Source organism: Lissotriton vulgaris, chromosome 11 (genome assembly GCF_964263255.1).
Source record: "Lissotriton vulgaris chromosome 11, aLisVul1.2, whole genome shotgun sequence".
Lineage (NCBI taxonomy): Eukaryota > Metazoa > Chordata > Amphibia > Caudata > Salamandridae > Lissotriton > Lissotriton vulgaris.
In genome coordinates this window covers 464,327,353-464,343,696 of record NC_141699.1, presented here as the reverse complement: position 1 = coordinate 464,343,696, position 16,344 = coordinate 464,327,353, and the positions used below count along the sequence as shown (strand labels likewise).

Below are 16,344 nucleotides of genomic sequence, written 5' to 3'. Positions count from 1 at the left end.
CTGTGTGCCACTGCATCGTGGGCTGGGTGAAACGTTATGCAAGTTGCTACGTTATGCATGTAACAGGGTGAGGGTATGCACTACTACGCTTGTGAGTCACGCTGTTTGGAAGTGGTTGTGTTTCACTGTGTGCTTGCAAGTGTGTCACTGATCGTGCTGTTGTGTGTGACTCGCTCTGTGTGCGTCACACTGCATCAGTGTAACTTTAACTCGGTTTCTTTATGTGTGCGTGCGTGTCTGTGTGCCTGTTTCTGTGTGAGCCACTTTATACGTGAGCGTCTAACTGTGAGTGTGTGCCAGCGTGTCTTACTCTGTGCTGTGTACCTATCTATATGTGTGTTTGTGTGCGTGTCCCACTCTGTGCTGTGTATCCATGTATATGTGTGTTCGTGTGCGTGCGCTGCTGTGTGCGGACCACTGTATGTGTGCATATGTATGCGCGGGTACCAAAGTGTATAGACACACACGCGAATCCCCAGTCATTGTACAGTGTACGTCACACGTCAGCTACGGTGCTGCTCCGCTTTATTTTATTTTGATTGCGGTATAAAAACAGGTGTTGCAAAAGCTGTACAAAATAAATGTCTTGCGACTGCTGAGCAGAGTATAAATATTTGATGTGCGTGTCTGATGCAGACAAGTGCATTTTATCTTCTGTGCTGTGTCTTCGGTGATCCAGCAGTTCGGAGACCGCTGCTGTCTTTACACAGAAGAGCTCCCGGACTAGAGAGCCCGGCTGCCTCCTTGCTCCGGGTCGGGGCGCTCTTCACATGGCACAGGGCATCGGGCGCTATAAACAAAGCAGCAGAGCGAGGCACAGGAACGGTGCACTCTGGCACAGTGGGGCGCCGGGAGCTCTGTGAATAATTACAGTGCACATGCCAACGCGCTTGGCACTGTGCGAAGCCAGCACGCCTTGCATGGGTAAAGGGGCACTGCCCATGATCATGCATGGCGCTGGGGCACTCTTGGATGGAAGGGGCACGTGCCCAGTACCGGCACACCACACTCGGCAGGGCGCGAGGGCAAAGTGCGCGATCGTGGCACTGGTGTTAGGGAAGTGTCCCTTTGGTAAGGACAGGGCACTACAAGGGGCACAGATGGCAGGGGTGCGGGTCACTGCGCACAATTAAGGTTCTGGTGCCATGTCACTGTATATAACGCCGAGACACCGGGGTAAGGGGCATCTAACGGGGGCACTATACGAGGTAATGTACGCATAGAACGGGGCCGGGGACTGTAAACAACGCAGCGGCACGGGAGTACAGTACACAAGACACGGGCGCTGGGCAACGTGCCCGGTAATGGTACTGACGCCATCTACACAATCAAGTGCATGGTGCCGGGACATGTAAGCAAGCACAGGGCATTGTACACGTGGCACGGGCCGGGCACGCCAGGACACTCTCCGAATGACAGGGGCGATTTAAAGGACAGTGCAGGACAGCAGCTCTGGGGCGCAGCACACAAGACGCGGGCGCTAGGGCCCTGTGCCCGGGACCGGGCAAGTACACACTCATTAGAGTGGCGCCGGTAACGTACGCTCGCCAGGGGCACTGTACGCAAGACGCGGCGCTAGGGCATTGGGCCCGGTAAGGGGACTGGGACCGGGCATGTACACACTCATTAGAGGGGCGCCGGGTAATGTGCGCACGACACAGGGCAGGGAACTGCACACAAGACACGGGCGCTAGGGCAAGGCACCCGGACTTGACATTGGGTCCAGGCGTGTACACAATCATGGGGACGGTATAGATGCCATGGTGCGGACAGTGGGCACATGGCAGAGGCTGCACACACAGTCAGGGCTGGGACCCAAGGACCCTGTTGTCCTCGTGGCAGTGCGCGCGCACTGAGGGGCCGAGGACTGCAAACAACGCAGCAGCGCTGAGGCGCAGTACACAGGCGTTGGGGCGCTGTGCCCCCACAGGATACTGGGGTCGGAGCACTGTACACGTCATGGTAGTTGTAGTTCCCCCTCGGTAATGCACACGAGGGGCAGGCGTGGTGTAAAGTTCAATGCACACGTGGTAGAGGGCGAGGAATGCACAAGAGCAGCGCGCCCTACACAATCCATATGTCGGGGGTGGAGGCACCGGCCCAGGAAAGGGTACAGCCGCAATGTCCACACTAAAAGCACTGCACGTAGTGGGACCTCTCATAAATACACAGAACAGGCGCGCGGGAGCTGGTAACAAGGAGCGCGCCCCCGCCAATGCGCGCGAGGCTGCGCTGGCAACTTTTACAGCCAATCACAAGCGCTGAATGATGGGAGTCAGTTCTGGCGCCTAGGGCACACTCATAGTTTATGTCTGGTGTCAACAACGCAACCGACCCACTGCAACATTTTACTCTGTCTGAAAGATGCAATGTCGATGAAAGATATGATTATTATTATTAACACTAGCAATGTTGGGGTTCGCGCTGTGCAGTAGTGCCATTTTCAATGACACACCCATTATAATTACATTACATTTTTGGTCTAGAAGTAATATTATTAATACTGCTTGAAAATAGTAATGAAGACTATGGTGATGAAAATGACAAACAATTCCAGCACTAATAATACTAATAATAATAACGGTAATAATAATCCCGCATATTAAAACCAGCAATGTTACTACTAAACAAAATAATTATGTAGTGAAAATATTTAGGATTTGGGGGGGGAAATAATTTAACCTGGGTGAAGTGTCAGATCATGTTCTTCCTTTGGAGTAATGAACACCGACAGACTTGCAAACGAAACTAATTAATACAATATCATTTTTATTAATATTATTATTATTATCTTAATTCTATTATTATTATCAATAGCTATATGCTGTCACTAGGAGCGATTTATTTTAGAATCACGAATATTATTAATAGTAATAATGATTCTGATAACATCATACAGCTAGCATTTTAACACCAATGGATTTTGAATCGAAATAATTAAATAAACTAAGGAAACAAAATAGTAGTATTATTAAGAATAATACTAACAATAAGAATAAGAAGAAAAAGAAAGGCAATAATAACAATTATTATAGTTATATTAGCAAGCATACTCTTCTGTTTAGTGACAGGGATACAGGTGGATTTGTTATTTTTCTTTCCATCACAACTATTTTGGAACTGGGATGTGTGCGGGTTTTTAATCGAATTGCTGTATTGGTTTGATTTAAGTTCACAGTTAAATCCCAAGAGGTGACTCTCGCGCCCACAGGTGTTCGGTGCCGCGGTCCCGGCGCTGCTTTGCGCTTTAATCTCCTCTTCAGGACCTCGTGTTCCGGCGGGTGGGAAGTTTAATGTGGAAGTTTAAAGCTGCGCTTTCTGCCCCTGGCAGCGGCGGAAAGTTCATAGCTTCACACTAAACAGTTAAACCGACTCCGACGCTGGAAACCACAAACATTTTTAAAAAGACTGTTTGACTCTCGCATCCTACCGCGAGTTTGGGAAATGTGTGTCTCCCTATATTTGTAAAAGGTTTCTACATCCGCAAAAAGACAATTCCTGGTTTCTACCTATGAGACATATGCTTAAAATTCACTATAGGTGGAAAAGATATTAGTTGTCACGACTAAAAGCCACTAAATGCGGAGTTACACCAAAGTCCAGCTGCTCGTCTCCATTCCGCAAGAGCGCTCTTGCAGGGAGCGCTTTAAAACACTTGTTGACAGCTGGCTGTTCCCGCCCCGTCCGCATTCTGTTATGCAAATTACAAAGCCGAAAAGCAGATCAAGCTGTCTAAAGGCGACTGAAAGCAAGCGTCGCACACACTTTGAGCACAGAAGAGGTGTGCCAGATAACACGCTTAAAATCTCAAGGTAGAATTTCAGAAATCGCTTGTACAGCAGAGAAAGCAATACTTTCCACCGGGTTTAGACGTTTTTCGCGCGGGTTTTTTATTGCTGGCAATACTGATGAAAAGGAAACGTGATTGCGTTTGTGAATATTGACATCTGCGAGTGTCATTGAATCTTAATGTGTGGAGGAATCAAAGGCAGAACGCATGGGTGAGTGGTCTTAAGCGGTTTGTAAGTTAGCGTCAGCGCCATACAAATAATCCATTCATCCTTATATATGGTTCAGTTAATGACCGGGCAAAAACAAACTTTCAATAACTGGAAAAGTGTCTGAGAAACAAAATCCATTAAAAGCCTCATCTATCTAGTATGTTCTCGGAGGGTTTCCAGAGGGCCAGACATAGTACTCACCCTCAGGGTTCCTACAAAATACACCATAAGTGTGTACTCTGGATGTTTCAGCATACCTCAGACATAGTATGTGCCCTGAGACTTCTTACAGCTTATTTCAGATATAGTATGTCCTCTGAGGGGGTCTTACAGAATTTTAAATCAGACATAGTACTCGCCCTGAGGATTACTACAACATACAACAGAGGGAGTATGTACACTGAGGGATTTACTCTATATATATCAGGCATAGTATGTACCCTGGGAGATCTTACAGGATATGATAGATGTAGTATGGTCTCTGAGGGGTCTTACAGTATATTATATCAGGCAAAGATCTCACCCTGAGGATTTTTACAACATATAAAAGACACAGTGTATACTCTGAGGGTTCCTCCGGCATACATCAGATGGAGTATGCAGTCTGAGGGGTTTTTACAACATGTATCAGAAATTGGATGTACCCTGAGAGAACGTTTGTGATATTTCAGATGTAGCATGTAGTCTGGGGTTTTGTGGAATATTTCAGGCTGGATATTTACAGCCAATATCAGATTTAGAGCGTACTCCGAGGATTCTTAGAGCTTATAACAGAGATAGGAGTCACTAGAAGGTTTCTTACAACATATAGCAGACATAGAAAGTACTTAAAGGGTTCTTACAGTGTATGTAACAGACACAGCATGTACTCTGTGGGTTCTTAAAGGATACGCCCAACAAAGCATGTACTCTGAAGTTCTTACAGGATATATCAGACATAGTGTGTTCTCTGAGGGTGCCCAACCACATATACCAGACGTAGTATGTACTCTGAGGGCATTTACAACGTTTATGAGACATAGTATGTTCTCTGGGGGTCCAAAAAGATTTATAACACATAGTATGTACCATGACGGTTCTTACCTGCACATGACCTCGTGGGTAAGTAATACCCTACACATTTCTGGATTCTTGTTCTGCCCCTCGTAGGTAATGGGCTGTGAAAGTGTAAGTAAAAAAACCTAGGTTAAATTATGCAATTATGTGCTGTATACATTAATAATTATACAACTAGAACATAGAAAATGGAGCTTGATACATGACATTATGATGATTAAGGAACGATTTTGATGTAAACCACCACTCCCTCAACAACCTCATATGGGTTGACGATGACCAATACCATGATTTGTCCTTACGCTGGCTTGTCATTATTTCATCACTCTCTCGCTCCAATATACTAGTACTGAAGTTAGAAAATAAGGTGAGGTAATAGTCATGTGGGGTCATAAGGGAACATTGCCCTTAATGGTGCAGACTGTTAAAAATTGATTCTAATTGGTTTACAGGACATAGTTTCTATTCATTACTAGCACAAATATTTGCAGAAACTATGGCAAGGCGTGGCAGTAGCAACACACTTCAAATTAATTATTGGAAAACGTTCTGGGAGGCTTTTGCAGACAAAGAAGACCCCTTGAATGACCAGTGGCACCAATGTCTTCTCCTGTTATTCCCCAATTCATCATGCCACCCTCTAAATGTAGAGGAAATGGTAGCTTGTAATAGTTGCACCCCTTCAGCCATTTTCACCATCAATACTGGTCTGATCTGTACCGGTAGCATGGTCGAGCATGTGGGCACGTTACTGTAGTGGTCAGTTGCTGCATTTTTGTTGAAGTTGTGAAATGCATCTGATTCAGGATCTTGCATAAAAGCAAGGAGGTATGAGGTGACATTGACTCAATCAGGGTTGGTGAATGTCAACTACTCTCCAGTGAGGGTCTCAAGGTGTGGGAGGGCGGATCTTTTGAGTGCTCGGGTCACCCAAAAAGTCAGGTCTTGAGGTCCTTCCTGAACTGGGGTAATGTGGGAGATTGCCAGAGGTTGAGGGGAAGGTTGTTTGGCTGCGATTGACGTGCCCTTGACTGGAACCACTGGAAGACTGCTTATGGAGGTGTGACCAGTGGTGTAATGCAGACCCCTGCAGCCCCAGCAATGCAGAGGGTCTCCCACCCTTCAGGAGGTCCATTCAACCTAGGGGCTATGAATATCTGTGAAATGGGAGATTCAGTGGCCCCTGAACACATTCTCCAAAGGAGCCTTGTCATTGTGTGCTACACAACTGGCATGACACATTATTCCATATACAAGTTTCAAGTTAACCCATTCTTTTATAAACCAGCCATGCGTTACTATTAAATTCTGTGTTTGTGGCATTATTATGGGAAGGGCACAGAGATAACATACTTGAAATGTGAAGTGCACTACTGGACTAAACTCTGATCCTGGTGATCAACAAGGTCCCTCAACCCAGTAAGAAGTCCCATTGAAGAGCGCTCTGTACCTGTTTTGTGACTGAATCGATGAGCCTGACAAAGAGGTCCTGTTCAGTTCTGACACCTGAGAAAAGCAACGAGAAGGAGAGACATGTTAGCATACTGTGGACTGGAAGAAAGCCCCATATCACATATACAAATGCACCTCTGGTGCAGCCGAGATTCAGTGTTAGTTAACTGCCCAGGCTACCTACACTTGACTTGACCTCATACCTCACTCTTCCACACTTGAGACTTGGAGTCTCTTTATTTCACTCTTGCACGTTCTTTACATCCCCACTTTCTCACCTTGTCAGTTTTCCTATCTTTTTCTTCCGCCTTCTTTCTCACTTTACTGAAAACCTCTCTCTTGCTCTGGATCAAAGTGATGACATTAAATATGTCATGGTCCCCAAAAATGAGTGCCAATGCCCACCACCAGCCACACTGGCAAAAAGTAAGTTCTGGTTTGTCCAGGTTATCCTGTCTAATACGTTGCCTGTAACCACTCACACTCAGATAACACACATGCATGAACATGCACTCACCGTTACTATACAGGAGTTGCAACTTGTAGTGAGTGCCATTATTGGTTTTCTCGTTGGGCTGCTCCTGGAAACGAGAAGAATACATCAGTTTATAGTAAACGTTTCAGGCAGACTATGAGGTTTTTGCAGATGTTCCAAAGCGGAGGTCTGTTGGCTCATCTACGTATCTTTGGAATACCTGCAGTCTTGAGTCATTTTAGGTCAGGCTTGACACTGTAGAAATGTGTACGACCTATTGATAATAATTGTATAAAATATACACAGAGTGGGCTATTGTCCCCCATCTGGAGAAGAATTACTGTCTCACGGCATGCTATTGGCGATTTGGTGTGTCATTCTGCCTCTCACCGAGTAGTTGCATTGCCATGTACGAGGGACAATTTTACATTACAAAAGGATCACACGTTAAATTATGTGTTTCATAGATGCATTGTGTACTAACAGAAAGCAATATTTTCTGTTTTGTTTTCACACTTCTGCAGACTTTTATAAATGTTTATAAATGTTTAGCGAGGACATAAAATCCAAATCTTGTGATTTTTTTGTCCAGGTGTCTGATGGATTTAGAAGTTGTACAAAGATCACTTTTCAAAACTATACGGTCTCTGCTTTGTATGTGCTATTGGTATTAGGAAAGATTAATTAATGTGGGTGTAATTGCCCTAATATAGCAAGCGATAGGCCCGACAGCTACTGACAATGATGACAAATAATAGCGACAATAGTGAAATAAATGAGGCGTGTGGTGTATGGTAATAAAGTGCATTATGTTTGAATCCACATTGTAAAAAATGTGATTGATCAAATGAAATAGTGAGGAATTTAAGCTCTTTTACCTTCTTAGGAGTGACTGAGTAGTACTGGTGAGTACATACTCAGTCTGGTAACCGCCTGGCGCTGACTACGCAGGATTTCCAAACAATCACTTTCCTTTAAGAACTAAGCACCTGTGAACACTTGGCCAGTGCCGTCCCCAAGCAGGTAGTGAGTAGGTCAGGCCTCATCCAACATCTACAGAGAGTGGGCCCCTGTGAGGTTTAGTTTTCGCACATCCTATAAACGTTAAATGCATGTGCCACACTGGCCAACTCTCGTGCTTCTGTGTACTGAGCACCAGTGAATGCTAAATATACGTCATCTGTCCAAGTACTTAAGTATTTGGGAGTACTTGAAGCAATTATTAAGTATGTGGTTATTACTGTAATTCCCTGAAAGCTCTAAAGTAGCCAAAGAATTCACTAACAGAAATCATAATAATTATAAAAACTATCTTTTTCCAGGCATCAGTACTGATTAAATATCATCCTGGAGGCACTGAATACTAGTAATAAGATACGTTTTATTGCACAATTACTTAAAATCATTGCAATTAGTTACATAAAGGACAGTAAAAAAAACCATTGTTTTAAATCTTATTACTGAGTACTGGCCAAACCTCGTATCTCTCAGTGTTTATGTTTACTAAAGAAGTTGACAAATTGTTTTCCCCTTAAATACACCCACATTCTGACCCATGAAGTCCAGGGGTGCCCCTCAAAGTGTGCAGTGAGCGTGATCCTGGTGCTATGTAGCCCAGTGGTGCCTCTCTCCAGCTGCGCTCGGTAGTGGGGGTACCTGCCGGGAGGTGACGTGGAGAGGGGCAGAGTGGAGGGTAGTAAACTATGGATTATGGAGATTTACAGGTAAGCAAACATATAAATAAATAAAACAAATTTCGTTGCAGGCATTGCATCCCCAAATTTATTTATATGTTTACTTACCTATAAACCTCCGTAACCCATAGTTTACTACCCCCCCATCCTGCCCCTCCCCATGTCACCGCCCGGCAGGTACTCCCACTACCTACCTCGCCGCTACTGACCAGCGGCTGCCCCTCTCTGTGTACAGTGAGTGAGGGACATTGAGGGTACACAGCCTCCTGCAGGTCCCATGCAGTCCAGGGGTGCCCCTCTCAGTGTACAGTGAGCGAGGGCCGGGCGCTGCAGGCCCCATGGAGCCGAGGGGTGCCCTTCTCAGTGTGAGGGTGCAGCAGGGCCCACCAGCCCAGGGGGGTGAGGGGGGGGGCTCTCAGTGTGCAGTGAGCAAGGGGGGCTGAGGGTACCTAGCGCCCTGCAGGCCTCAGGGCTGGCCTCTGGCGTCAGTGACGCAGTTCAGCCGTTAGCAGGCCTCACTGCCGCTCTAGATGCACGAGGCGGCGGCCGGCTGAGGCCACGCCCCTCCACGCCTGCTCCAGCGGCGCGCGCTCACCTTGTCGTTCTCCACGAAGTCGACGAAGGACGTCCGCTCTATCTCCACGGGCTGCCCCTGGCGGTCGTACAGCGCGAGCACGAAGTGGAAGAAGTTGGATTTCCTGAGGTTGGAGGGGGGCTGCTTCTCAAAGTGAGCTCTGGAGAGGGCCACTCCGCTGTGGAAGGCAGAGACAAGCAGTGAGCACAGAGAGAGAACAGAGCAGGTGAAGACCGGCCGCAGAGAGACAAAGAGTGCCGGAGGAAAACACAACAGGCATACAGAACGAGCACAAAGTAAGCATTTCGAGGGAGCACAGGCAGTTATAGTGGGCACACAGGACAGAAAGTAAGCAGCAGAGCACAAATAGAGGGTTGTCACAGGGTATTTTTAAATCCACAAAAGAGCACACCTGAAAGTGGAAGGACACATTGCGTTGCCTAGAAAGGGAGTACACCCCCACATCGGGTGTGCGGAGAGAACTGCCAAAGTACAAACACAAAGTGAGCACCGGGTACACGCGTGAGCAGAGAGAGGAGATCTAGTCACTTTGAGGGTGAGTTAGGGGACTGAGAGTGCGCACAGCCCTGCTGAGAGTGAGCACAGAGTACAGAGTGAATACAGAGCAGAGAGTGTCAAGCCCTATAGCTGGGTGGGGGACATATGCAATGTCCACAGCTGTACTGAGAGTGATAACAGAGTACGAGTGAGTGTAGATCATAAACAGAAAGAGCTACACACAGAGAGAGAAAGAGTGGGAGTATAGCCCGAGAGAGGACAGGGACAGAGGGTGGGGCATTGTTGCCCCACTCACTGTGACTTACACCCATCTCACTCAATAAACCACTCACTCACTCACTCTCTCTATTTCTCTCTAATCGGTTTCTATCTCTCTGTCGCAGAATCAGGGCCCAGAGAACACATCTAAAGTTCCAAAGCTTGAGAGGGGGGGGGGGGGGTTCTGGCAGAGGAAGGCCTCGTAGAGGGAGAAACAAGCCTCCGACAAAGTGAGAAGAAGAAGCGAGAGCAAAGCTAGAGTCAAACCGTGAGAGCGGAATCAGGGCCTCACACAGCTCATCCAGACCCCAACGCAGACAGAAGGCGGAAGGACAGCAAGGGAGAAAGAGGAGAGATTGAACTTTGTGTCTGACTGGGGGAAACTAGGGCCTGTCAGAGAGAGGAGGACCAAGGCCTAAAGAGAGAGCAGAACTGCAGCAGTCTGAGTGCTCACCCAGGCAGAGCGAGAGACGTAAACACCAGACACACATAGAGTGGAACGGGGCCCAAGAGAGAGGGGAGTTCGAGCGGGACTGACAGGGAAAACAGGGCCCGACAAAGAGAGAGATTAGAAATAGGCACTGAGGGGAGATCAGGAGACTCAGAGATGGGTCAGGAAGGTTTGTCAGGAAGAGAGGAGCCATAGAGTGCCGAAGAGGTAAACACCAGGCCCTGACAGAGCAAGAGGGAGAACTGAGACTTAGAAGAAAGGGCCAGGGTCCTGAAAGAGGGGGGCTGCAGTGGTCTGGTATGGAATGAGAGATTGGACCAGGGCTTGACAAGGAAGAGACAGCAGGGCATGTCAGAGACGATGACAGTGGCCGAATGAAAGACGGTCCCAGCCTAGGGCCTCACAGGGACAGCAGAACAGAGGCAAGACAGAGTCAAACAGGAAGCAGGACCTGACAGGGAGAGAGGAGCGAGGGATTGACAGGGCCACACAGAGATAATCCACATAAAAGGGGAGGGGGTTAAGACACGGCAAGGCCAGCCCGGGGATGGGGGCGAAGGGACCAGAGAGAGACTACATCACGGGCCTGACCGAGAGGGAGAAGCAGAAAGCAGGCCCTGGCAGGGGAGGGAATCAAAGGAGTGAGGAAGGGTCCGTGCCTCACATTGAGGACCCAGAAGAGAGAGGGCACTGGAGTCTGGCAAAGAGGTACCAAGAACGTTACAGACACGTGGAAAGTACATTACAGGATGGGGCAGGGCCTGGCAGACAGAGAAGTTGTCCTGAGTCTGACACGGGCAAAAATGGGCCTGGTAAAGAGAGAGACAGGAACAGAGTCTGCATTGGACCAAACAACGAGGCCAGGCAGAAATGCAGACGGTGGGCTGACAGGGACAGAAAAGAGCCCAGGGCCAAAGGGGACACTCCCTGCCAGAGAAGGGAACAAGGGTCTGGAATATAGAGAGGGGACCCAAGGCTTCCCTGGGAACGAAGGCAGAACTGGCAGACACGTGGGCAGAGGACTGACAGGAGATACTGGTCTGGCTGTTCTAGGAAGAAAGAGGGGAGCACATGCCTCAGAGGCTGAGAATCAGAGACCAGAACCTGACAGGGAAGGGGGTGTCAGAGACGGGCAGGTGGCCTCCCACAGAGTAACTCGCGTGGCTGACAGACAGTGAAAAACAGGACCGGAAGAGGGAACATCGGTTGGCCGATAGCGGCAAGATAGCCCGATAGAGAGGGCGCTGAGCTCCGACAGAGGTCTAACAGACAGTGAGACAGAGTAACCAAACCCGACAGAGGAAAACATGGATCAATCCGACAGAGAGGCGGTGGAAGCACCTGACAGAGCAGGGAACCGGAAAGAGATCCTGCCAGCGACAGGTAAACAATGGCTTGCAAGAAAGATGTCAGCCGTAGAAGGAGAGATGCGCCAAATTAGAGGAAGGGGAGCTGAAAGAATTGGAGGCGTGGGCCTGGCAGAGAGAAGCCACCAACGTGACAGAGAGAGAAAGGGACGAGAGAGAAAGAGAGAGAGAGAGAGAGAGAGAGAGAGAGAGAGAGAGAGAGAGGAAGCGAGACCCAGAGAGAGAGAAAGAGAGAGAGAGAGAGAGAAGAAGAGAATGAGAGTCCCAGAGGGGGGGGGGGGGGGGGGGAGAGAGATAGAGAGAGAGATCGGGGCCTGATAGAGAGGTATGGCCAGGGTCTAACAGGAGAAACAAGACCCCACAGTTTAAGGAAGAGGGCATTGGTCCTGCCGGGGCAGAGTGCCTAAGGCTTGGCTTTAAGTGGTGAAAAAGGCCATGACAGAGTCGGAGCCAGGGATGACGAGGTTGGAAACCCAAGAGCGGACACCCGGAAACCGATACACACCAACAACTGACAACACACCAGAGACCGAAAAGGTGTCACGGAAGATAACTTTAGTTGACTCACGACAGACATTGAGGTGATATGTATTTTAGAAGACATAACATCCGAAAAAGTTTTAAAATAGTAACATTCTGCCTAAGGACACTGTACATACCGTGGACGTGTATATGACACAAATATCACCGTCGTGTATACTTAACCCATGACCTTACAATCATGCGTCCTTTATGCATGTACATCACACACTCTACATTCTTGCATCACGCACTCTACAGACAGGTGCATGACACATCCTACAGACGTGCACATCACACATCCCACACAAGTGCATAGCACAATATAAAGACGTGTACATCACACCTCCGACAGACGTAAACAACAACTTAGTGCAAAGCATTAGAAGTCAGGAAAGCATGTCTGCCTATCTTGCATACGTCGAGACATCGACATGTACCCGGCACAACTAAGAAACACATTATTACATCCATGTCTATACATACACATATAGATAAATACATAAACGTAGCCGAGCGTGCTTGGCAAATTGTTCGAGACTGAATTTTCTCAGACACCCTGTTTTCAGTATAATATGAATATGTGCGTTCGGATTCATATAACAAAGTAACTTTGTGGCTTGGGTACCATATTGTATGCATGTGGAAAGCAGCGACCTACAAAGAGCGCAGGAAAGGGCTTTTCGCAGAGTTAAAAAGCGGCGTCGCGGTGACCTTCCTCCGTTTTTATGTTGTTTCATTTTGCTAAGAAAGCTTTTGAACATTAGGACGCCCGGGCCGTAAGCGGTGTCATTTTTCTATCAATTAAACCTTCAGAGAGAAGGGCATTAACAGCCACAGCCTGCCTCGGAGTAATTTACTGTCACTTCGGTTGGGAGGAACTTGACTTGAGGCGCTGCATCTGTGCACCCCATCTGTGCGCTCGCAAATACTGCCTCTGACTGCGGGGGTCCCTGCCTCCTCCGCGCGAGAGCACTCCCCGAGATTGGCGATGGATGGATGGACGGAGGGAGGGAGGGACGGAGGGATGGATGTTATGCCTGGATGGGTGGATTTTATGCACTATATTTAACTGTAAACAAAGGGGCAGTGATCCGTGCCCACAATCTGTGCTCTCAGAAATACTCTTCTTGACGGTGGCTGGGGGCGTTCTGCAACTCTGCTAAGTACACATCAGCAGTGATGTACCTCCGACAGACGCATAGACTTGTTGCACATGCTATATAACGTTTCTATGCATGTAAATGCAGAGATATGTATATGTGCAATTCATCTGACAACTCTCAAACATTGTCTCTACCCACCCTAAGTAAGCTACGTATCCATCGACAGAAGATAGGCAACTAACTGTATGGCCTTACTATGCAAGATAGATAGATAGATAGATAGATAGATAGATAGATAGATAGATAGATAGATAGATAGATAGATAGATAGATAGATAGATGAGGATGTGGCCTAATGGCTAATGGCTAGGGGGTAGACCTGGAAGCTGGGAAGCGGGTCGAGTCTTGGCAGGGACTCTCACCACCCTGTGACTCTGGGCAAATCACTTAATCTCCCAGTGCCGAGGGAAAAACTAATGTGCTGGTCTGTAATGTAACTGGTGCTCATGTAAAGCGCTCTGATACCTTCGGGTCGAGTTCCCACTATATAAACCCTCAAACCCCCCTCCCCCTCCAAAAGTGATAGATATTGGGGTACACCTCACAAGCCATACAGATATACACACAGATGTGTCGTCCTATCTACTTTTCCGAGCGCCCCAAAGAGGCCTCTGCCTTTCTGTGAGGTTCCACACTCCCTCAGATTATTACATATCCTTAGAGCCTTCACACACGTACACTGATGGATGGATACGCCTTGGAGCATGCGCTATATACTATATGCATGTTAATGCATAGGTTCTCTCCCTATCCATACACTTACTAATATGATCTCCATCTCTTTCAGCGAGGGTGGGAGGGGACAAATGGCATTTGCGTTGGACAACTAAGCTGCGAGTCCACATTTGATATAATATATAGATTTAAAAACAGAGCTACCCGCCGGCACACACAGTCTGTGCACTTACAAAAATTGACGCTGCCTGCCAAGGCCAAAGTGTCTGTTCAGTACACATCAGAGCGAGTACAAAGATTTGGAACAATTACATATACACACTTTGTATGTAGATCATTACGGATGTAAATATAATGACTTCCAAATAGGTATATGTAGCGAATAAATACGGCCCTAAACAGGGTCATCTGTGAGAGTGCTAAACGTTATCGTTTAAATACGCTCCCCTGCCTACCGACCTCCATAAAACTTTATATGTGACCTTTATAAAAATAAATACACGGGTATCGAAGTGTTGAATAGTCTCTTCCAAACACCCACCGGGAGGGAGGGTTTCGTTAGCGTGCACACGCGCGCGTGCGTCTACATGATAGGTGTACCCCTGAATTATTCTGTCTGAGCGCCTCCCTGCATGACTACCTGATGGACCCCGAAAGGTACGTGCACGAGGGCGCGTGCACTGAGACGCTGGAATGTGTGCCCGTGCACCCCTGAAGCTGGGCTCCGAAAGAGTCCTCAAGAGCCTGGCAGAGCCTTAAAAGAACGCTACTGTGCTCGATACACCTCTGCAGACACATGCACGCCGGGTCACGAACTGTGACAAGGTCACACTGCACCTCAGTGAGGTTCAGTGGAAGAGCCGCCGCCTCGGCCTGACATGCTGAGCCGAGATCACCTGTAAAAGTTGTCACTGAGCGGAATTTAGGAATCCGTCCCAGGCGCAAAATCTTTGCACGTGGGTGCCTGCGCGCCTCTGCGCAAGCGCATCTATACCTGCGAGCCCGTTTTGGATCACTCACACAAATACTGATATACTATGCTTGCACCACCTCTTGTCTGACAAGAAAAGTAAGACAACTTTTCTGAAGAAAGGGTTGTGTATTATTGATTGCAATTTACGCACAGACACACACGCGCGCGCGCGCCATGGCCGTGGAAATAAATATGACCCAAGACACATGTTATTTCGAGGAAGAGTACTAATAAACGCATATTTATTAGTATGTTGCAAAGGACACACTGTATACTGCCTCACACATTCCATATTACAATTATTGCACACAGGGAAAAACATCTCCTAATGATTATTTGGCATCTTCAGTCTTTGAGTAAAGTAAAATAATATGAAATCCTAAATATTAATTGAACAGAATGTAATAAGCTATTTATTACCGTTGTTGAGGAAGGAAGGAGCGTCACGACCCCTGAAGCCTTTCGTTTAGTTGTGGCCCTCCCCACATTCATCAATAATCAATGGTAATAAGTAGTATATTACACTCCTCATATCTGTGTGTATATAATTCACACGCAGAATATAAGTGTGCATGTATATATATATATATATATATATATATATATATATATATATATATATATACACAGTATAATATAAATATAATACAAGTATGCATACAATGTATATATATATATATATATATATATATATATATATATATATATATATATATATATATATATATATATACACTTTCTCATTAAAAAGTAGAGATTTTGCATTTTGAGACAGTGCTGTCACTAATGTAAAGTTAAAGTGCATGTGTGTATGTCAAATAAAATACATGTGTGTATCTGTTTTACGTCCTCTCTCTCTCTACATATATGTGTGTGTGTTTGAGTACATTTATTCCTGTACTCTTTAGACATCTCTAGATCAATCGCACTGGTTTGGAGACTAACAATTTGTTAAAAGACCGGGCATTCTTTTTATGATTGATTTTTGGTCCCTTTAACTCGAACTCGGCAAATACATCGTTAACGGTAATTTACAAAAGTGTCGTCAGCGAGGCGCCAGCTTGAAAAATAACATCTCGACACTGATTGAGCGAGCCACCCTATATTTAAATAGAATAATATTAAATACGAATCATCGGGACATTTAAAGGATCGCGCGGTGGG

At 46.8% G+C, this 16,344-nt stretch overlaps 1 protein-coding gene across 3 annotated transcripts in view; it reads right to left on the bottom strand.

Annotated features, from left to right (window-relative positions):
- EBF2 (EBF transcription factor 2) overlaps positions 1-16,344 on the bottom strand; it is a 202,899-nt gene that overhangs the window by 178,851 nt on the left and 7,704 nt on the right. For all 3 annotated transcript variants that reach the window (XM_086943527.1, XM_086943526.1, XM_086943528.1), the window contains exons 2-5: positions 9,274-9,430; positions 7,027-7,090; positions 6,508-6,563; positions 5,085-5,158 (exon numbers count right to left, since the gene is read on the bottom strand). In XM_086943527.1, the coding sequence (XP_086799653.1) occupies positions 5,085-5,158; positions 6,508-6,563; positions 7,027-7,090; positions 9,274-9,430 (351 nt within the window). The remainder of the gene's footprint in view (positions 1-5,084; positions 5,159-6,507; positions 6,564-7,026; positions 7,091-9,273; positions 9,431-16,344) is intronic.